Here is a 21,486-nt window from a genome sequence, read left to right as displayed (position 1 = left end):
ACTGGGAGGTCACACCGCCGAACGCGTTCGCGAACTGCAAATGCGAACGTGAGATCACACACGGTGCACGTGGGCGCGTGTCGATTCTGTGGCTCTGTCCACCGGCTACAGACGCGTACCCTTTCTGCTTATGATAAAATCTGCATAGCCTGATGGTTTTAACTTGTAAGTTTATTGTATCAGTCTGTGTGATTGAAATTGCTGGGTTATTGTAAAAAAAAATGTGGTGAGTAATCGAAGCTGTCTGTCCAATTGGGGTCACACGAACCCATTGAAGCCCCTTCCGTGCCCTCCCCCTAACAGTTTCCATGGTCAATACTACTGGCATTGCATTGAAAATGTGATGGACAACTTGAAATTCATGGAAACTACTCTATTCACGTCATCAATATCCCTGGTATGGTACAATAATATGTGCATAACAAACTGTATTTTATGGATTGAAAGCATAGCCGCCATTGCCTTTCTCGCTCAATAACAGTTGCGGTGTGGCGATTCCCCAGGCTCAGGTGGCGTGGCATCCCCTCACGTGCCCAGACATTCGCCGAACACGTTCGCGAACGCGTTCGGCGGGCGAACCTCCCAGTCGCCTGGACGTTCTCGAAAACCTACAGCGTGCTACGTTCACATTCACGCGTCACTTGATTCATAAAAGTTAATCTATATCAACGAGCGGATGCAACGTTGGTTGTACATTTTTGTTAAATGTACTTGCGGTCTCGTTACCTCTATCGAATGAACTTGATATTGGGAAAATCAGAAATTCAAAACCAACGTTGCATCTTCTGTATCATGACATCCCTGCTGGTACATTTTATATGCGTGATTTCGACATGCGGAAGGCTCTATGAAGGCGGGGGATTTGCGACCACTTTCTTGCAGAGTCCAAACAGATGCAAACAACTCGCCGCGCGACCCGGAATTGCGCCTCCCCACAGGAATGCACTCGGCCGGACCAATGTTCATCATCGGGGCAGTACTGAATCGTCAATGTACTCCAAAGTGTCATGCTGAGCAGCGTTCGTGATGGTATTGGAGGTTTCGAAACTCAGAGGCACACCACAACGCCTGCACTGCATGACAAGTAAGCCACATCCTGATGACTCGTTCGCCCCAACATGAGGCCGTAGGCGCATATAAGAGAGGGGGACTGAGCTAGTGAAGCACAACAGAACGAACACCACCCATCACACAGTTTACGACTATCTAACCACATTTCACGACACACATGCCCCTCTTCGGAAACCGCACTCACAACGCTGGTATGACCGGCAACAACACTGGCATGGGCGCCGGCAACAACGGATACGCCAACGACGGTATGGGAGCTGGTAATACTGGCTTTGGCCACGCCTCTGCTGGCGCCGGTACAGGCACAGGCTACAACGACGACGGTTATGGACGCCACCACCGAGGGGTACGTTATACGTCAACCTTTTCCACGACAGGACTAACGTCTTGGCGCATAGATGGGTGCTGGTGCCGGTGCCGGAAACATAGGCGGTCCCGGAACGGGTGCTTCGGGCGCCACTGGTGGATCGACGGGAGGTGGCAAGTCCATCGCCGGCAAGATCGAGCAAGCCGCGGGGACGCTGTTTTGCAGCGCGCCCCTGCAGCAGAAGGGTATCGCGAAACAGCAGGAGGCTGCTGCGACCAAGATGCACAACCAAGCTACCATGCTTGAACAACAGGCTGCTGGAAATCGTGCCGGTGCTGCTAGTGAGTCTTCTCACCCGGCAACTCAAATGACTTGATATTAATCCGTCAATATTCTCAGGTGGAACGACTGGTATGGGCACTGGCCCTGGGACAGGTGGTCGGCGTCACCATATGGGGGGCACCGGCGGAGGTGTCGGTGGTATGGGAGCGAATCGTGGATATTGAGATGCGGTCGCGGATTTGCCAAACGATACCCAGCATAGCATATTACCTCTGTAATGTAGTGGAGCCTTAGGCGGCGTGTATAACCATGTATCCTTATACTGTTACCCAAGACAAGTCAGTCAGTTACCTCAGCGCTAGGTCTGGGCAAAGGATCCCATCTGAATTCACCAGTCCGAGAGGCAACTGTTAGTAAGCGCCGGCAATCTTATATTTACACAAGAGGCATGATGTGCTTCCAGTAGTAAAATGCAGTACAACAGTTGAAGGGCCACGTTGACAAAGACAGATACAACCTTTCCGCAAACAGGGTCAACTACTGTTCGGCGCTTGGTACATCACATAAATAATGTAGACAGTCCGCGCGATACACTGGTCCAACTCGCCCTTCGTATGGTAAATCGCGAGCATCTCGCAAAGGCCGAGCCCAGAGGGTGGCGGGGTCCTCTCGCACTTCAGCTGCCCAGACTTCTGCCTCACGTTGCGAGGCAACAATTGACAGGACCCCATACAGCTCTTTACCGTCCTTAAACAACGGAGCAGCCCAGTCTTCTGGGGATTCTACCTCCAAACTCATGGCGCGCCCGAAATCAAACATGACGGCGCTACCAAGGTGCATCTTGGGCACGAGGATATTCCTCCATGAGATGTCGTAGTGGGCCACGCCTAAGGAATGCAAAGCGTAGACGGACTTAGTCAGCGTCGTCATCTTCGGGGTTATGATATGTGGTCAGACTCGTATTTTTGCTGTCCATAGTACCAGTCTGACTCACGAATTTACGGGTCTGTTCCTGGTCGGCCTGGCCTCCGTACATTTTACAGTAGGTACCGGGAGTGACTCCGTCAATATATTCGATGATATGAGTACACGCCACACTCCCACAGGGCAGCTGAACCTGGAGTCAACGCCAGCCTTAGCAAAACATATTGTACGCAACATCCAGACTTACGTCGTAGAATCCGTAGGAGTATGGAATGATCGTTCCCTGAGCTGACCGGAGGCGCTCGTACGCCCAGGCTTCTCTGTGAGATACTTCCTCCTGTAGCGGATAGTCAGCATCCAGCATGCTGTGATACTCCAGCCATTCTGGCTCAGGAAACAGAGATCCTTGGAATAGTTTCGCAACTACGGGAAAAACCGATCCATCTCGACAGATTGCATCGGCTTTCCAGACTTGAGCGAGTTTCTCCAGTCCGGTTGACAATGGTTGGCGAAGGATAACTTCAAATTCAGGTAAGGATCTTCCGTCCAGGCGCAGCTCGGTAACATAGCGCCTCCGATGATGAGGTGCGTATGAGTCTTTCGCCGTCTCATGCAGTGGAGCAAGGGGTTGTCCGAGGTAGGATGTTTGGTTCACTTGATATGCAGGGTGCGGTAGAAAGTCGAAGTTCGGACTGCCGACAAAGTGCAGATTGTGGTCTTGCTTTAGAGGCGACTCGAGACTGGCTGCCTGTCGTCTCCGAAATTCGTCGAGCAAAACTACGAATTCAGAGTGGCTTCGAGGATACTGGACGTTCCAGATTAGACGAGTCATGGTGATGGCATCGAACGTTTCCTCGGCCAGAGAGTGAGCTTTATAGCTCGAGGCCGTGTTATAGTCTTGTGGTGGACCGGCTAAGCCGTACCAGTGATGTTGCGTGCCAGATCCCCTCGCCGACGACTTTTTTTGTACGAGGCCCTAACACTTACAAGCTTGGAAATGTCGCCACTGCAACACGGGGAAATCGGCCAATTCTTGTGCGTACGACGTACTCCGGATCCGACTGCTCCGAATCTCTGATGCATGTCATTAGGCCACTTGCCTTTACCGTGACTAGTACTTAGTTTTGTGTCTCATAAGCACTGGTACCGTTCCAATTCACTGACTCGGACAACCCCCGGTAGGATTTCCTCGGATAGGCCCTAGCATCAGCTATACAAGCAAGCTCGCACTGCAATACACCGCAATGTACCTCAAGAACTCGAAACTTCGAACTCTCCGAGTCCCTCCGGCGTGCAGTTGTGACTTGTGGCACGCATTAGGGTACCCGACTCGTCTCCTGGAATCTGTATAGTGGTCATTCATGTCGCGATCTCGGGTTGGATCTTCAATGACCCTACTTGACAATATTCCTGCCCCACTGGCCTTGTCCTCGCACTTCGGCGGCGCCACCAGTTATTGATGTCCGCCATACCCTCTTCGATCAGGATCAGGGAGCTACTTCGTCTCCTGTGTATACGAGATGTTTTCTTCGGACACCAAGTACTGGCCCAAGGTACATTGTTCTCTCCTCGGATGTATGGACTCTGGAACGCTTTGAGGCTCAGAACTCCAACTTACTGAGAGACATACACGCGTCAGTCATATGCACACCTTATTGACTGTCCCTGTGTTTCATCTCCTGGATGAAATGTGGAAGGTCGGGTGTCCTTGTCTCGGACAAGCCTGAGGTTAAGAAGCCTCTCAACACGAAGTGTCTCGTTTCATGACTGAGGACATAGGTGGGTGCTTGATGTTGAGGACAGACCTCGATGTGTGAGCTCCGTACTAATAAGTGATTATACTAGGGTAAAAGCACAAGGTTTCTTGTACTCCCTGACGTTGCTTGCGTCGAACAAGAACATTCTATGGCATAAAAGGATGCACCCGGCTGGAAGGGCAGTAGATCCAGTAAAGACACCCCCATCGTTGCTTGTGTCCCTCCTTCGAGAATTGCGATTTACGATGCCTGTCACGACAGTACCATATACCACAGCCGATGCATTCGCTCATGCGCAGCTTGCGTATTGCAAGGAGACCCTCAGCCCAGGCAAACCAACAATCTCTGACAGCAACTCCACGAAGCAAGCTGTTGTATGGAAAGTCACACTCGACATGCGCCAGGATTTCCTTCTCGATGGCCTGAGTGTACTCGAAGCCTCTGTCAGGCTTGTGGAAAGTTCCCGGAATCAATGGACAGACACACAAGTTGTCGATACACTGTGGAATGAAGGAGACGTCGTGTAAGTATATTGTCTAGGATTCCAGGGTTTTTAAAAAATCACTGAGAACACGTCAGCGATCGAGTTACATCCAATCTGTTCATGCATACGCGGATCTTCATTGATTGCGTCTTAAAGGCCTTGAGCCCTGGATGGTGCCTCAGCATAGAGGCCCAAGTGGTTGCTAAGGGACAAGGTGATTTGAGCTTCGCAGTACTCACACTTCATTCTGCTCACCGACATCAGGAGCCCGCATGGACCATCTTATTAAGCTGGTCTATGATGAAAACGAGGACAGGGAGAATGTCTTTGATCAGAAGAATGCTTCGAGATTTAATCGTAAGTGCCTCGTCATCGTCGAGGAGAAGGTACGTAATTGCCATTCCTCTCATAAGTGGATACTCTAATACTCATGTTTTATGTAGCGCCCTGGGTTTGTGAGGCCGCACGAGTGGGTTGAATTTGCTGCTTCCACGCTGCCACAATCCGACGGAGAGGTCAAGCCAAACCCTCTGGCCGCTAATGACGCGAAAGACCTGCTGCCTGCTGTGCATGCACATTTACCCCAGGTCTTGAAGTGTGTTCAACCATCCTGTTTACCATTCTTTTGCTCACATGCTATCCAGATACGGGCACAACGTCACCTGCGGACGAGTGTTGCTAATTTCATATGGTCAAGCTGTAGCCTTACGATGGCATGGTGCCCTCAAGGCGAGGGCGGGCTACACTGCTATACAAGGCATGACTGTTTCATTGGAAAGCCAAAGAATATGCCTCGTCGCCCTTATCCTGGAGGCGCTGGTTGACATGAAGTGGATCACTGTGAAAGAGCAAGTACTTGCTCCTGGGGACGAGTTACTCGCGTGCATGCGAAATTACAAAGCGCCCGGATCGAGTGTCTGAGGGTACAACCAGAACCTGTACTATGTCAACTCTGTATTTACTAGCCTGAACCGATCGCAATCGATAACCTGACTTCCCGCCTTGTCGTTTACGATCCCTCGCCCTGATACTCTTGAGTGTCTTAGGGTACTCCGTACCATCATGTCGCATCGCTTCCTCGATCGGAGAGTGATGTATATGATGGTTCGACTCTGTGTTATACTGGGGGTCTTAACAGTGTTAGTGCTACTGGTACGTATGGTCATGCAGTCTTATAATGAAATGTGATTCATCAGGGCCACATTCACATGTTACAGATATAGCCATTTCACATACAAGCTCTACTGTTCGGTGTCTGGACCGGGATCCGGACTGAGCAAGTAGACTCCCGGTGTCATGCATAGGCTTGACTGGGCCTTCGTATGGCATGTCGTGAGCATCACACACACGCCGAGCTCAGAGGGCGCAAGGGGCTGACCCAGGTAAGAACTCTGCGCCACCTGGTAGCTAGGAAGTGGCAAGAAGTCGAACGTCGATTGTGCTCCGAAGCAAAGCTCGTGACCTGGCGCGATGGGCGACCAGCTCTCAGCCCTGCGTCTCGTTGCCCACGCATGCAGGGCTTGAGTATACTCTTCACGGTTGTGCGGGTTGGGAACATCCCACAGCATGGCGGGCGACATGGTGCGATGTGGTATAGTGTATTGGCTCTAGCACCGGTAGCTGTCGCTTTTACATACCAAGCTTATGTGGAGCAGGTGACGCACCTAAGAGGCTGGAGACAATTCCGGGCAACCACCCTAAGTCCTGCGCATGGACTCTCGATGAACTTACGACAATCCATTATTAGTGCTGTAGTACAGCATTATATACGGCGTGCATAGAGGCGAAGGGTGTGAGGAAGTTCTAGCAGAATAGCCGGTAAGTACATCAGCAGTACCATCCACACAGCAAGCGAAATCGACATCAAATAACGAGTTAGAGGAATCATGCAGCAGCACTTCGCTGCTGCGACTCGACGATATACTTCCCAACAGCTCCTTTAATGATCCGCAGCACCTGACTCTTCCTCACTGGATCGTCATCCAGCTTCAGTTTACCCAAGCCCAGTCCACAAAGATACGCGAAGTCGGCCTGGGCTGTAAGAGGTAGTCTCGACCTTTTCTTCCGCCCCTCGACTTTTTCTTTGAATTGTTTGGCAAAGTCATTTGAAACGACGGCCGCACGTTCCACTACTTCCCTTGGTACACCGGCTAAGTTGGCGATGTGCGTACCGAAGGAAGACTCTGCGACTCCTTCTACAAGCTTGTAAAGGAACACAAGCTAGTTTGTGGCGCCTCCAGTAAGCGCGCTTGATATCATGTTGCATGAGTAGCATACCTCGCGTTTTTCATCATCGATTAGTGTCTCCATGTGCATGTTGCGGATGCTGGGGTGGTACGCAAAATCATCCGTCAAAGAACCGTAGTGAGTGGCGAAGAATGACAGCGCCAAAGTATGAGTTGCCAAATGGTGCAGAACAGCACCAGCGATAGCCATCCCATCCTAAGATCGCTATAGTGAGTATCTGCCCACTATTCTTAGCGAAAAGATGCACTCACGTAGGTCGAAGTTCCACGCCCCAGTTCTTTCCCAAACCGTCAGGACACGTTCCTCTGGGAGAGGAGCGGACTTACCGTCCAGGATAACGAGAGATTTGGGTGTTGCGTCGCGGAGAATCTTCGAACTGGAATAGAGCGGTTACATGGGGGCCGAGCAAAATGAGATATTCTTACCATTCATCCAACTCGACCTTGAAGGTACTAGCATTGGCAAACATATTGTCATAAGCTCCCATGCGAGTCAGGATAGCATCCACCGGGCATATTCTGAATGTCAATCAGCCAATCGAACCGCAAATGAAGCCATTTTATCTGACCTGGCTTTGGCGGCCGGCACCAACATCCCCAGTTGAGCCATTATCTATCCAACACCATGAGCGGCCCGCGTCGGACTCAGAAAAAATTACTTACAACGCCAACCGCTGTCATCCGCATGACCGTAGACTTGCCGCTAGGTAGAGCGTAAATGAGTGATTACCAAAGAGAGGATGAGGTAGCATACCCCATATTTGGTCCTATAGATTCCTAGTTAGTGTCGTGCCGTCGTCTATTGTCTATGCAGATTCTCACCTGTTAGCAAAGCAACCCTTCTGCCACCTGATCCGAGTTTGACATCGTTGGGAATGAAGCTGCTTGTTCTAACAGTCAAAGCGGGGTGTCGCAGCTCCTCGAATTCCAACGAAGCGGCATCCCCTTCGATGAATTCGGGGCGGCATGCAGGCTCACCCAGAGCAGTCGATGAATTCGCAAGACTGAACAAACAGTCAAGCTCCGCTAGCACGCGAATTGCGCGAAGCCAGACAGCACGATCAGCATCAAACTCCGCAAAAACACGATTCTTGAACTCTTTGATGATTGTACTGCGATTCTCTCGGGCTTCTTTCAGCTTGCGGATAGTGGGCACAAGTGACGGAACCAGCCAGCGCGAGTAAGCCTGTGGAGAACCTTCATATATGAGGGCGATCTCTGTGAATTCTACCACAAACCTTAGTAGACCCGCTTTTGGTCCAAGTCTTAGGTATTTCTTTGCGAGACGCGGGCGTTTGGACAAGATATATATCCTGTGGCAATGTTCGGGTGACATGTGGTCTATTGTCCAATCGTGTAGAATCCGTACCTTGGTACCTGTAGCACTGTGCCAGTAGTTCAAAGAAAAACTACCAGAAAGGACGTCAGCTCAGCAGTTATTCCAACTTGCGAGACCGCATTATTTACCCCACTTGTTCCTCCAACTTCTGCAACTCGTCTTCGAGCTCTTTTTCAAGTCCAGCGATCTCTTCCATGATACCGTCGTATGCCTCGTCCTTTCCTTCTTTCGGCACGAGTTCGTCCGACCCTGCATACTCAAGTCAGGCAGGGACAAACATTCCCTCGGAACATTGATACTCACCTTTATCCGGCTTGACGAACATCCGTTCAACGTGCTTTATGTTTTGCTTCAAATCAGGTGCTGACCGTAATAAGCCCAAAATTGTTTTCGATTTAAACGTCTCGGAAGCTTCAGCCATGTCTGCTAAGCCTTGGTTAAGCTTGCTGAAAGCCTAACAACCGAGAAGTTTAGGCACACAGGTTGTGCGAGTACTGACTTGGTGACGTACACCGAGAACTTTGATGAAATCAGTGATTTTGCAGTTTCTGGCATGGATGCGTGAAACTATGCGCTCGAGATCAGGCAATCCTTTGACGATATCAGTGAATTCCTTTTCGAAGGTGGGATGATCAAGAAGATCTTCCACAGCATCGAGCCTGCATCCTTTCAGCCACAGCAAAGAAGACATCTAGCTTCGATCTCACCGTGCGTTGATATCCGACACATCTCGTAACGGCATACAAAGCCATATTCGGAATAATCTTTTCCCTGCAGATCATGGAATAATGAGAAAGCCGTAGAACACACTGTCGAAGGCTTACCAAAGGGAGTGACGCAGCGATTAAAGAGCTTATGCAAAGTGCCCTCTTCTGTTCCTTCGCTATTCACCAAGACCTATCACTGAGATCAGGGACTACGCAGCGTAGAAACCGACATGGTGCTTACTTCGATATGCGCCAATGTCTGGCCATCAAGAACAAGCCCTTGCCCTCTCTTCATGGGATCGTAGACGTTGAAATTCTTCATGCTGAGAAGGTCCTTGTCGATATTGAGTTGCCTCAAATACCTAGTCATCTCCAATCAGCCATCTGCAGACAGAGTGGGCGCTAGTAGCCTTACCAGATCATCGATCCCAAAGCGATGATTGCGGTTTTTGAAGGTATCATGGCTCGTATTGCGTCAGGCACCCCGCTCCCCAGAGCATCGTCCTCCATCATGGCATCTTCCTCCTCTATGGGCGGGTACAGACCCTTCAGCTCTCGTATGGTAGAGTCGTAGTCGAATCCTTCGCAGTCTCGGAGAGTTGTCCACATGCATGAGCTGGGCAACACCCCCTTCAACAGACGAGTAGTGGGCACGGAGAGGTTACCCTGACGAAAGGCTTGTAATCCAGCACATCTCTGAAAGCAGAAGGCCTCAGCCTACCTTCGTAAACACGAGTTCCTTTGGACGGAGTTGTCTCATCATCGTCTCCAGCTTTGTCCGACAAACGTCGTCCTCGAAGGAACTGAGATTGAATTCCGACGTGGAACTATCTAGAACGCATATACCAAAGCTGGATATGCTGGCATCCCCGTCGATAGGCTCTTCGCGGATGGAGATACAGTGACCCGCCTGCTCGTCTGACAAGAGTTGGTCATCAACCAAAGTGCCATTGGTATAAACCTTATTCAAATCGCTAGCAGTGGAAGAAGCGGTCAAGTACTTCGGACGCAATGGATGACCTCCTAGTACTTACCGTCGCACGATCTTTTCCTTTGGCTTGTCATCGATGGCCTTACCTTTAGACTTACTCTGCCGCATTTCGGCACCCAGAGCAGTCTCCGCCTGGTCAACTCTCCCGACTTTGTAGCCTATGAATACCACAGGGAAGGTGATCAGCACAGGCGTGTAATGTCCTTCAGATGTCTACCTTTGCCCAAGAATTTGCTATAACAAATGCCTTTCAGTATGAATCTGGCGGCGACCGCAAATTCGTACTCACGCAGCCCAGAAGTCGAATGACATCTCCGGAACGCCCACCTAGGATCAATACGATCAGACATAATTGCAAACGGGACGTTGCTCCGACCATGATATAGAGAGAGTTACTGACCATGCACATCTTCACTCTCTGCGTCAATTTCAAGTCGAATTCACGATGGCCGATACGCGCATCTTCCTCGTACAACTATCACCTCATGTTCAGTGACGGCGAACTGTTGCTAAAGGGCTATTCTACCTCATAGAATTTCCTGAAGTGTTATGTTGAGTGAGAACCCAAATCATACTGAGAAACGACTACTTACCCTTTCTGGAAGAACAGCACCTGGACACCGAGAGTTTATTTATCTTCAGAAGGTACGACTCACGTTGTGCTCACCGTATCATAGTGATTTTGTTTGATCTGTAGTGCCGGAGGGATGCAAACCCACCTTCAGAAACAAGTACTCAGGTTCAAACTGATTGACGTACCTCCCAGAACTATATATAATGCAGGGGAACATGAGCACCGTAGGTCTGCAGAGACTAACGGGGAGGCCCACCTGTTTTTCGAAGGGCGAAAATCCCTTCCACGCACTTTTCGGGATGAACAGAGTCCGCGGGTCATAACCCGGCTCTCCGGGGCGCACACCGTCTTTCTGTATACACTACATGAGGAAGCTCACATTACTCATAACAAAAGTTCTTACGTCTCTCGGGTCGACGAGGAAAGAGAACGGCTCCTCTGTACTCTTCTTCTCGTTTTTCTGTGCTTGCATGCGCTGCTCGGCCGCGGTAAGAAACGTGTCAGACGATCGCCGCCCACTGTCAGTACTCTTCAGTGCTGGCCGGGACGGTGTCGCCTTGCTCTTCGTCCTCTTTGTCTTGGACGGTGCTTCGTCGTCATCCTCTTCGTCGAAGTCGTCCTCTGAAAGGACACTCGAGCGCGATGACGTCGACGAGGAGCGGCCGTGAGTACGACCACGGCCGCGAGCCGGAGGTTCGTCGTCGTCGTCTTCGTCATCCGGGACAATAAAATCGTCGTCATCTCCGGATTGAGAACCTGAAGTAATGCTCAGCATGCGATATAAGGACATATAAAGTGGGACTCACCACGCCTCTTCGTTGGAGACTTGCGGAACCGCGTGAGGCGGTTCGAGAAGGATGACACAGTAGCGCTGTCATCGCCTTCATCATCCGAAGGAACAAGAGATACTCTTGCCTTCTTGACTTGACCTGAATGATAGTGTAAGTAGAGTTCTCATATATGCAGACATTTCCGTACTTTTGGAAGATAGCGGCACAGGCGAAGATGAACGGTAGCTAGAGGATGCTTTATTGGAAATGTCTCCGGGTATTTCTTCTTCATCTGAGTCCATGAGGACTTTCTTCCGCTTAGTGATTCTCTTCAGGACCGTCAGCGTCCTGCGCAGGGATATGCATATGCAGTTTACGAACCGGTTTAGATACGCTGGCTTTTGCGTCCTCCTCCTCAGACAGCATGTCTACATCAATAGCGTCGCTCGTTGGCGGCGTTTCCTTGCTACTACTCCATCCATCCCCGTCCGAAGACCGCGTGTATGTCGCGGCCGAAGGTTGTGAGCTGGACAAGGTCGCATTGCCCGGTCTCTTGAGGTCAGGAGTGCGAGGAGTAGCGGGAGGCTCAACACGGGGCTTCTCCTTGTTCGGCAAGTTCTTCGGATCCTGTCTTGCCTGGGTAGCTTTCCCTTCACCGTTCTTAGGTGCAGCGTTAGGCTTTCCAAACCACGACATCAAGCTTTTTTGCTTCATCTTCTCCGTGGCCTTTTGGGGAGCCATTTTTCTTAAGCTTCAGTACGCAGAGCGCGGTAAAATACGGCAGTCGTCCGAAGTGAGGACTTTTGAGAGGGTATCCACTGCCGTCGCGAGGGACCCGACGCGAGAGCGCGTCGAGATTGTTTGGTTATATGGGCGCGTTTATTACGTAAAACAGCACAGCCACTCACGGATAATGCCGTCCTACCTTAGGGGCAGCTGAACAGAAGCTTTTAAAGGCTCTAATCATCATGCACATGAACTGCAGCTAGAGCAACAGCTTGCTTGAGAAACAAATATCATCGCATAAGGCTCTATGTATCAAGGTGAGAACGTTCGGTACATGTAGCGTATCGCAGCATGTCGCCCACCATGCTTTGGGGCGATCCATACCCGCGCAGAATATGAATCGAGTCATTAGAGCATATTCGGTGTGGTAATTACTACGGGTGGAGCCCCCAAGTAAGGGAATTTTGATGGATTTAAGCGACCCCATTGGCCCCACGCTGTGGTAATTACCACAGCGAATATGCTCTATTCAGGCGGGTATGGTCGCAGCGGCATTGGGCGCGCGGCCACCTGGTCACCACCGGAGGCAGACCATGAACTTTGCTTTGTCGGCCCGCAACATTCGATTTTCTGCTGCTTCCTGGCTACCGCGTAGGACGGACATCTTACTGCGTCAACCGCTTGCAGCATGAAATCCCACAGCAAGAGATGCCTACAATAATCATCCTCGAAGGCGATAATTCAACGATCTCCGCCTGAATACCAGTTCCTTGCCTGCGTTCCCTGTTATTCTACGCGATGTTATATCGACATGCCGCGACACGCTGGCGCAAGTCTGGAAGGCACAAGTGATCTGTCCAAATGGCGCATTCTTTTCCGTGATATGAAATTGTTTCTAGGCTCGTTGTTTCCTGAACCTCAGCGGTTAAACTATCGGGATCGCGTCGACGAAATTTTACCCTGAAAAGGTGAGGACGGCGGTTCCACACTCTTACGGCTTTTACTTGGTACGTCTATCGACGTTGACGGAATACCGTCTAGTGACTCATGTACAGGTGTGACTCCCATGCGAAGACGTTGTATGCGCTCACTATCGACGGCATCACTCCCGGCACCTGTTCAAGGACATTTGGCGGACATCTCAATGAAGAGGAAACTCACAGATTCGTGAGGGACCTATCCGCTGTTCAGACTTCCCATTCCTGATAGGGCCTTCCTGAAATAGCTCACTACCTTTGTCAAGTAGGTCTACGCTCTCCACCATCTGGGAGTAATATACGGGGAAATCCTGGAGGAATATTCTCGTGCCGCGGTCATGTCCGGGTGCCTGTATCCTCATTGACTTTGGCTTCACCAGAACCTTGGATGGTAAGACTCCTGGGCCGCACTGAGCCATACTATCCATTACCTAACCCCTCCACGCCGGCAACAGTGCTGGGCTGACGGCGTACGAAAGGATCCGGCGAACGTTTGGACGCGACCCTTGCAGGACCAGTATGATTTACCGCATGAGGGGAGGGCTCCGTCTGTCTGGGATCCCAACTATGATCATTTGTCGGCCGGGATCGTCATCAAGGAGGACATCTTCATTGACTTGCGTTTTGAACCTGAAAATGTATTGTATAATCAGTGTATAATGTATTCAGCGCGCTAACATCTTTTGGGCGCGGACTTGCCAGTCAATCCATGCACACTTACCCTGATCCCCTCGTGATGTCGATTGCACTTTACGCTCTGCCAGCCGGAAAATTCTGCCAAACAACAGTTTTGTAGTAGCCAGCAAACCGCCACAAATATGCAGACACTAAACACGCGAAAGCGGAGGTTCGTGACACGCTGAATAAATTACATACACGCCGTATCTTGGAACCATGACTTTAGACCGGTCAGCTTGAGGCGTCGTCTATATTGACCATGACAATATCATCATCCCCCTCGCGTTCTTGCGAACATAGATCCTCTAACAACTCCTTACTCTCTTCCACCAACCTCCTCAGGATCTGAGATCTGTGGTTCACCGGAATACTGTCGTATTCCTCCCCTTCTCTCCCGGTGGGAAACGGAACTAGCAGACCATAGCCCATGTACTGCTGCACCATGCGTACCCGCAAGTACGTCTCCTTCACCAAAGATGGCAGCTTCATAACTCCAGCATTCGAGAGCAATCGAGAGGGATTCGGGTCGGGACCTCCGGACTCGTGGGCAAAGGAACGTTCCAAATTAATCGCGATCGAGCGACGAACGGGACCCAGGTGCACGATCTTCAGACTGGAAGACCCACGGCTCTCAGCCGAAGGACTACTTGAGAGACGATAGCCAGGCTTTCGTTCCCTCGTAGGCATTGTCAAGGAGTCCCCGCTTGGTAGCGACGTAGGTCCCAGTCTCGGGGACGCTTCTGGAGAAGAAGTGGCTGAATGAATGGAGCTAAAAACGCGTCCGCGAGGTTTGATGAACACGGAGGAACGTCGATGATCGCTCGTACTCGACCAGCCAGAGTGGCTAGTATCCTCTTCTGAACGTAGACTCTGATCCAGTGCATACATCTTCTCGTGCACAAAGAGTCTTAACTGTAGAAGGAGAGGACCACGTTGAAGGTGTAGCCACCAAAGGAATGACCATAGAAGGTAGTCCACGAGTCGGGGTGGCCTCAGGATCCGGGAGGACCCAGAACCTTGCCTGTAAAGTCCTGAAGACGACCCGAAAGGATCCACTGAAGGAGAGGACAGAAACGAACTCGACAGGGGCGATTGTGATGGACTGGGGGTTAAATTTTCATCAGTGGGAGTCACAGCAAACCTTGCATCCCCCTCTGAAAGCAGCGTCCTCACAGTAGTCGCAATTCGTAGCCAGATACCTGGAATAGATGCGGATAGCTCGTTTTCCACCCTTGAGATGATGACCTTTAACGTCTGCAGAGCCAAAGCAAGAATCGCTGGACGACTGGGGTCCGAATGTCGACGGCCGTCTTGGGATTTTGATCGTTCCGGTCCATTCATAGATGAGGATCTCCGCAATTCAGATATTTTATGGGTGCCATCACATATCGATAATATGTATGACAACAAGCGTATCCACGCGGTTGTCTGGCTTCGATGTTGCCATGCATCATCGGGAGTCCCAGTGGGCGTGACCTTTACGTCCGTGCCGATTGATAAAGTCAAAGGCAGGACAATCCCCGCCAGAAAGCCCGGTGTCGCCCTGCATTGGACGACTTCTGCCACAGCATCGAATTTCGCGAGCGAGACGGAGCGAGTAAGAAGTAGGACGACGCGAGAGCGAAGGGAGAGTTCAAGTATGGAGTTCTCTTCCGCGGCCCCTTCACAAAGTCGAAGGACCGCCGTGCAATATTCTCTCACTACACGAGGAAATAGGGCGTCTTGAACCAATTCCTTGTCTCGCACAAGTTCACACAGAACATCCAATAGGCCCGAGCAGTCAATGGCGCGAGCGTTATCTCGAACGAACGGTAGGAGGCCTATCAAAAACGAGGTGATTTCTTTGGCGCTCACAGCCTGAGGAGTTGGCCGCAGCAGCACAGAGTTCGCATAGTCTTTCAGGAATATCGCGACTTGTCCGTTGACATCTCTGCCAGAATCCTTGACTATTGCTCCAAGCAGTTCAGCAACGCGTAGATGCGCCGCGGAACTAAGTTTACCCCCTACTTTAGTCAGGGCGACGACCAACGACAGATACTCGAGTCTCATGGCTTGGAGATTGCTAGGCGATGTCGATTTGGACATCAAATGATTCTCAAAATGAGAGTCATGAGAATACACCTCGACACTGCCAGGAAGAGAGGGATTTAGGAGTGTGGCGTCAGGAATCTTCGCCTTTCCCGGAGCTCGAGTCAAGAGTATAGCGCCGATGTGTTCTGTTCCATCTCGAAGGGCCGTGCGAGCCGAATTAGAGCCATGATAGAGGGACGGAGTCAGCAGGCATAAGAAGTGCAGGAATAACTCGGCTCGTAGCAGCGTCGCGTCTTGTTCTGCAATGAAGTTGATGAAGAACAACGCGAAATCGCGCAATTCGAAACGTTTCCCTTCATATTCCTCGGGCAAGTCGATAGTTATTGCTTCGCCTGTGGGGCCAGCGGCCCGTCGAAGCGAAGCTAAGAAAGTTTGTGGCTTCTCTTCAGCCGTGTTCACTATCAGAGCTTCTCTCTCCTGCTTCCTGCTAACCTTATGCAGACCGATTGATTCAGGGTCGGTGGGCAGGACGCCACTCTTCAACGTGGCAAACAGAGAATAGATGCCCTTGGCCACCCACTGTGCGTCGATGCCAGGGCAAGCGATGATGTGGGCGAGAATACTCATACTCTGGAATATGAAGGCGTATCCGTGTAACGCGTAGAAGCGATTGACAGCGTATTCAATGGACCCTCGGATACCGGAGTGATTCTCAGATTCGGTGTATACCTTGACGACAACTGGCATAAATAGGGTATATCCGCTTCCTGATTGGAACAAGCGCTGGAATCGAGTAGTAGCAGTCAAGAGGGCTTAGAGCAGGTAAGTCGATTAAGCGGGCAATAACTGGGGAACTCTCACCTATCATGGCCTGGCTGACTATTCCTACGTCGTTGCCGTGCGCCAGCAGAATACGATTCAGACCATCTAGGTATACCGATAGTTCGTTTCGATCATTCAAGTGCCGTGACATCGAGGAAAATATTTGCCTGACAAGTAAGAGATAACTGCGAGACAGTATCAAAGATAATCCGATGAGGGCTGCATTAAGATCAGTGAATGAAATAGGCGAGGAGCGGTAGCCGTCTGGTTTGCGAGGAACTAGATCCATGAGTTCCAGTTTTGGGGAATCCACACTACCATCTCGCGACGGCAGGACCAGTCGCGCTAACCGCTTCCGTACAATTTGGACATCTTGAGGATTCTGCTTCAACATATCAAGGAATAGTAGGTTCTGAGATATGCGGATCATCGTCATCCAGACCAGATCAGGAGGAAGAGAGTGGAAGGGATTGCTAGTTTTCGAAAGTTGCCTAGGGAACATAGGGCCGTCTGGAGATGTCGAAGGAAACCATAAGGCTCCGGAAGGAATCAGGAAGATCTCTACCTTAGCTCGACGTATCTCCCGAATAGATATTTCGCTAACTTGTGAGGCCAGTTTCGACATGATAGGGAGGACCTGAGCAAAAGCCAGTAGAGGTCTGCTATCTTCTTCGAGCCGAGAACAGTACTTTAAGAACCCAGCCAGATGGTTGAAAACATGGTGAGTTAAGGACGGCGGGAGGTCTTTCCGCACGTGAGCGAAAGTGCGCAGTGTCCGCACTGCCCGAGCGAGATCCCGCTCATCTCCTGCCAGCGAGTCGAAAACAGGTCGACAAAGCAGAGCGGGATCATCTCTCATAAGATCAGCAATAAATGTCCGTGCCATGCTCGACACGGTAATGTCGGGATCGAATGTCAGGAGAGCCACATCAGGGAAGACAGAAACTAGAGCATGGACGAAGACAGGTCGCCGTTTAACGTTCCGCGCACTGTTAGGCCTCTTACCAAGCCGCTCGTCGCTTCTAGACGGGGACAGCTTCTTGGGTGATGCCTCGGGCGTAACGTTAGGAGAAGACGGTGCGGAGATTAGCGACTCAGAAGTCGAAACGGACTGATCCATGTAGCTGTTCGGCAGGACAGATATGGGCGTCTTCTTCAACAACATCTTCTCATCCACAGGTTTTTCGTCTTGAGACCAGCCAATCTCTGCAAGTCGCTTCCTCAGTTCTGCTGGTAAGACATTCCCCTGGCTATCGATGTACTCCGTGGAATCTTCATTGTGCACGAAGAGGCTTGTGCCCATGTCGGTAGCAACGAAAAGCAGAGGCGGCCTGGTCAGTTTGAATGCGCGACGGTGATTCGTATCAAGGATATGGTCCTGCGTAAGCAACTGGAACCGCCAACTGGCCAAATTGCTAAGCTTGCGGACGGCGGAAGCTTTCTTCGAAGCGTCAGTACTTACGTTGCGTCAGGTGGGTTAGTAGAACATGAGGCACGTACACGCGACATACCTATGCAGATCATCTCGGACTAAAGAGAGGAAGTTATCTTCTAGCTTCTCTGCGCATTGCATGGCTAAAAAGCAAGCCTAACAGGCGAGTCAGCGGGCTGACAGAACCTGAAGTGGCGGATATCAACAAACCGGAGCGATGACCTTACTGTCACTATTATCGAGACAGCGCTTCCAGATCACTGCGCTCAGACGGCTGAAATCGTCAGTCCTCAGCAAACCTGATACCGCGACCAACAGTCTCAAAGTCGACGACTCCGCGCTATTTGACAGGATAACTTCCAAATTCTCGATGCTTTTATTCGGCCCCGATCGTATGCCAGATTCTTCGCCAGGCGTATTCGTCCAGTCGAAACTGGGGGATAGGACGAGCGCACTCCGACGCTGCAATGCGGCAGTTAGGTCGATTAGAAGTAGGCCAGGATAATGCTCACCTTATGGTTCATGGTAGAATCATTGTTCAGCCCGTGATACAGATCTTGAACACGCTTAACCGTATCGTCGAATTCGGCTTGGCTTCGCTCGGAGTCCGATTTGAGTTCGTCTTCGCCGTACATCTCCAACGCCCAAGACATAACGCGAGGCAACCAAGCCGCGCTATAATCTCCAGTCACTCTCTATATCATCAAGCCAGAGACATGACCCCATACTTTCTGAGAGACCGCACAAACAGCCGCATTTCCAGAAACAGAGCACAGAGAACCATCCTATGAAATCGAGATAGCTTCGATTTCCGTTCCTGCAGGTGTCTGTGAGTGATGGCGAGACACTTAGCATAAAGTATGTTCACCTTGGCTTCCAGTAAGACACCTAGTTGTGCATCAAGACCAAAGATGAACTTTGGGAGAGTCGAGTAGCTAGGGTCAATGCTCTGAACCCTCAGACGAAATCAGTGGCTGCTCGGACCCAGAACGATCATTTAGACGCACAGATATCTGGTCTCGGTTGTGCGACGCATGTCGAATCGAGGATATGAGCTCCAGCAAAATGACCAACTGTCCTAGGCGAGAGGTCGGTTTCGGGGCGGCAACCGCCGACTTTCCTCCCGGGTCGGACAAGAGAGCCACAGACATCATTTCCGAGTCTCGAGTGAAGAAGTCGGCAACAAAGCCCGTCAAGGCAGTGCATATACGTAACTGTTTGATGACGGTCGTGTCCTTGGACGACGCCGCGCAAAGGATGACTGGCTTGAAGAACAACTGCGGGTACGCGCGCGATATGTCGTTCAGGACTTGCGTCAACTGTTCGTCAGTGAGTGGCGTTGCTTCAGCCGCTAGAGCCTATGGAAGTCTCATGTGTCAGATATCCCCGCACGATCCTAGCTGGGAATTACGCACATCATATGTGCAGGGGAGGCAGAAGGCCATAAGTGGCTTTCGGGTCTCCTCCGGTAGCACCCTCATGAACGCATCTAAGGTCCTCGCTATCACAGGCCAATTCCGATAATCGAGCTATATATGCGTTAAAATAGATAATTGCGTCGCATAAGCTCCTTACCAGGTCTGTAACAGCGGCTTCAACTGCAGGCTTCCATATGGATCCAGGTACATACCACTCGCACATGTAATCCTTGGCCTGCGACCGCGATGACTCTATCAAGAGCAAACGAAGAATCAACTTCGACACAGTAGCTCGGGCTGACTGCGCGTCCTGGTCCTGCATAATATCCACCTGCGGGAGTATCCGTGACTGTACCAGGCGAACGATAATTCCTGCATCGATACGTAAAGTGTCGGGGGCTGCGAGTGTGGAGGATGGAGAAAGGAAGACTATGGCTGCGTGAACAAATAAGTCGATGTTCCGCGCCTGGAGTTTACTGAGCAATGGAGTTGTATGGGAAGACACTAAGGGAGACGGCCAGTAATCCTGCAAGAGCTGAGCTTATAAACGTTTTTCTAACTGACGAGGTTGCGATACCTCAGTAGTATTCCATAGTAGCCACCTGCGGCTAGCTTCCGCGCCGTTTTCAAAACACCGGATAAGAGCATTTGAAAACATGGCCTCCCTAACTATACTCTCGTCCTCTCCCTTGACAGATATGGCTCCATACTCTTCTTCCAGAGCCTGCACGGAAATTCTACAGCAAGATCCTTCCTGGATTTTGGACAAAACTTGTCTGAGAATCTTACTCTCCGCTGCAGTCGCGGACTCGAGGCCATAAAGGGACAGAAGAGAGAACAAGTTGTGCAACAGCGTCTGAACCGTGACAGGATCCTCCCAAGTCATGGGCTGAGCCTCGACAAGGAGGCGGTTGAGGATACTTAAGATCCGAACACGAAGTCGCGAGGGCGGGACGGTAGCCGCCTTCACGCACCACAGAGAGCGTTCAAGCGCAGACTAGTTCACCGGTTACTAAAGATGGTTTCCCATATAGCTGTATACCACATACCTTCGCGGATGTCGCGTGCCATGCCTTGATGATCATATCAAATACGTCGGCAGAGCTTACGCGCTCTTGCTCCGCATTTTGACCGTGGTCCGCACTCAGAAACGGTATAAGCAAGGCAGATAGAACTTCGCTTTCGAGGGGTAGCACATGAGTTCCAGCATTCTCCGAAGGAGCGTGCCGAATGAGCAGAGACCGCAAATCGTTCAGTGAAGGAGCCGTAGCCAGCGAAGCTAGTGACTGGATAGACTGCGGTCGTCGCAATCCATGCTTTACACCCTGAGCTAAAGGCAAGGACGAAGTACTAGAACTCGGCGAGAAGGGCAAAGATGTCGCGGACATAAAGGGCTTGTACATGTTGTGAGGCGCAGCGTTGGCTTGCAATGCATCTCGCTCTGCTTTGTAGATTTTGGCATATTCTACGGAACGAGCTGCGCCGCAAGCTTTCCTGAGCTCCTCTTCGAACCTTCTCGCGTCGTCTGCAGCGACTTGCCGTACGCGATCGACGGTATGGCCCCAGCCCAGGCGCGGGAATCGCGAAGCTTTGGGTGTGGTGGATGCTACAGTTTGTGCAAGCGAGGAGGAGGACTGCTGGTGGCGTATAGATGCAGACGGGACTAACTGCTGGCGAACGTGGTCCCATCGTCTCCGGGATGGGGATGGAGGTGGCCCCTCTGCGTCTGATACAGATGGCTGGCTGTCAACACTGACATTGCCCGGTTTGTGAACTCGAAATCTCGGTATCGACTTCTTCTTGAGGTTGGGTATGGATTCACTTGACGCGAAGGGATTTTCAGTTTCTTCGCGAGGAGTACTCACGGGAGACTCGACTAAGGCTTTCTCCGACCAGTTTGGCAGGGATCCATCTGAGAAAGGGTCCGTGTTATTCCCTTCATCCACGGAA

At 51.0% G+C, this 21,486-nt stretch overlaps 6 protein-coding genes across 6 annotated transcripts; 2 read left to right on the top strand and 4 right to left on the bottom strand.

Annotated features, from left to right (window-relative positions):
- Positions 1-1,113: 1,113 nt before the first annotated feature.
- GLOTRDRAFT_117580 (uncharacterized protein) lies at positions 1,114-2,034 on the top strand. The gene is made up of 3 exons (XM_007871086.1): positions 1,114-1,417; positions 1,470-1,719; positions 1,778-2,034. The coding sequence occupies exons 1-3, from the start codon at positions 1,229-1,231 to the stop codon at positions 1,882-1,884; spliced, it is 546 nt and encodes a 181-aa protein (XP_007869277.1). The 5' UTR covers positions 1,114-1,228; the 3' UTR covers positions 1,885-2,034.
- Positions 2,035-2,057: 23 nt separating this feature from the next.
- Positions 2,058-3,576, bottom strand: GLOTRDRAFT_140527 (uncharacterized protein). Its single transcript, XM_007871085.1, has 3 exons — positions 2,832-3,576; positions 2,655-2,777; positions 2,058-2,590 (listed from the first exon to the last, which is right to left on the bottom strand). The coding sequence occupies exons 1-3, from the start codon at positions 3,414-3,416 to the stop codon at positions 2,198-2,200; spliced, it is 1,101 nt and encodes a 366-aa protein (XP_007869276.1). The 5' UTR covers positions 3,417-3,576; the 3' UTR covers positions 2,058-2,197.
- A 1,010-nt stretch (positions 3,577-4,586) lies between these two features.
- On the top strand, positions 4,587-5,746 carry GLOTRDRAFT_132199 (uncharacterized protein; the record flags this gene model as incomplete). The annotated part of the gene is made up of 5 exons (XM_007871084.1): positions 4,587-4,864; positions 4,921-5,039; positions 5,090-5,211; positions 5,269-5,420; positions 5,470-5,746. 5 exons carry the CDS (start codon positions 4,587-4,589, stop codon positions 5,744-5,746), a joined length of 948 nt encoding a protein of 315 aa, XP_007869275.1.
- A 320-nt stretch (positions 5,747-6,066) lies between these two features.
- On the bottom strand, positions 6,067-6,405 carry GLOTRDRAFT_132198 (uncharacterized protein; the record flags this gene model as incomplete). The annotated part of the gene is made up of 1 exon (XM_007871083.1): positions 6,067-6,405. One exon carries the CDS (start codon positions 6,403-6,405, stop codon positions 6,067-6,069), a length of 339 nt encoding a protein of 112 aa, XP_007869274.1.
- Positions 6,406-6,544: 139 nt separating this feature from the next.
- On the bottom strand, positions 6,545-12,193 carry GLOTRDRAFT_80226 (DNA mismatch repair protein Msh6; the record flags this gene model as incomplete). Its single annotated transcript, XM_007871082.1, has 32 exons — positions 6,545-7,045; positions 7,103-7,267; positions 7,324-7,349; positions 7,399-7,448; positions 7,498-7,590; positions 7,641-7,684; positions 7,735-7,774; positions 7,826-7,838; positions 7,894-8,257; positions 8,310-8,384; positions 8,441-8,480; positions 8,539-8,659; positions 8,714-8,864; positions 8,922-9,069; positions 9,118-9,181; positions 9,235-9,307; positions 9,359-9,479; positions 9,533-9,783; positions 9,839-10,091; positions 10,152-10,266; positions 10,326-10,342; positions 10,398-10,435; positions 10,509-10,583; positions 10,635-10,647; positions 10,702-10,721; positions 10,776-10,799; positions 10,868-10,876; positions 10,939-11,034; positions 11,086-11,438; positions 11,489-11,611; positions 11,661-11,781; positions 11,834-12,193. 32 exons carry the CDS (start codon positions 12,191-12,193, stop codon positions 6,710-6,712), a joined length of 3,792 nt encoding a protein of 1,263 aa, XP_007869273.1. The 3' UTR covers positions 6,545-6,709.
- Positions 12,194-14,064: 1,871 nt separating this feature from the next.
- On the bottom strand, positions 14,065-20,422 carry GLOTRDRAFT_80224 (uncharacterized protein; the record flags this gene model as incomplete). Its single annotated transcript, XM_007871081.1, has 10 exons — positions 14,065-16,676; positions 16,726-18,143; positions 18,198-18,274; positions 18,329-18,580; positions 18,631-18,800; positions 18,965-19,067; positions 19,126-19,476; positions 19,534-19,615; positions 19,749-20,062; positions 20,114-20,422. The coding sequence occupies 10 exons, from the start codon at positions 20,420-20,422 to the stop codon at positions 14,065-14,067; spliced, it is 5,688 nt and encodes a 1,895-aa protein (XP_007869272.1).
- Positions 20,423-21,486: the final 1,064 nt, after the last annotated feature.

This window comes from Gloeophyllum trabeum, assembly GCF_000344685.1.
Source record: "Gloeophyllum trabeum ATCC 11539 unplaced genomic scaffold GLOTRscaffold_00013, whole genome shotgun sequence".
Lineage (NCBI taxonomy): Eukaryota > Fungi > Basidiomycota > Agaricomycetes > Gloeophyllales > Gloeophyllaceae > Gloeophyllum > Gloeophyllum trabeum.
Note: the sequence above shows the minus strand (reverse complement) of the source record. Positions and strands in the feature narration are given on the sequence as shown.

Excerpts from the sequence above, each read along its gene's own strand:
- GLOTRDRAFT_117580 (XM_007871086.1), top strand. The coding sequence starts at position 1,229 with ATGCCCCTCTTCGGAAACCGCACTCACAACGCTGGTATGACCGGCAAC. Across the intron at positions 1,418-1,469 it reads ATGGACGCCACCACCGAGGG|ATGGGTGCTGGTGCCGGTGC; the intron begins GTACGTTATACG and ends CTTGGCGCATAG. Across the intron at positions 1,720-1,777 it reads AAATCGTGCCGGTGCTGCTA|GTGGAACGACTGGTATGGGC; the intron begins GTGAGTCTTCTC and ends CAATATTCTCAG.
- GLOTRDRAFT_140527 (XM_007871085.1), bottom strand. The coding sequence starts at position 3,416 with ATGACTCGTCTAATCTGGAACGTCCAGTATCCTCGAAGCCACTCTGAA. Across the intron at positions 2,778-2,831 it reads ACTCCTACGGATTCTACGAC|GTTCAGCTGCCCTGTGGGAG; the intron begins GTAAGTCTGGAT and ends CGTTGACTCCAG. Across the intron at positions 2,591-2,654 it reads AGGAACAGACCCGTAAATTC|ATGACGACGCTGACTAAGTC; the intron begins GTGAGTCAGACT and ends ATAACCCCGAAG.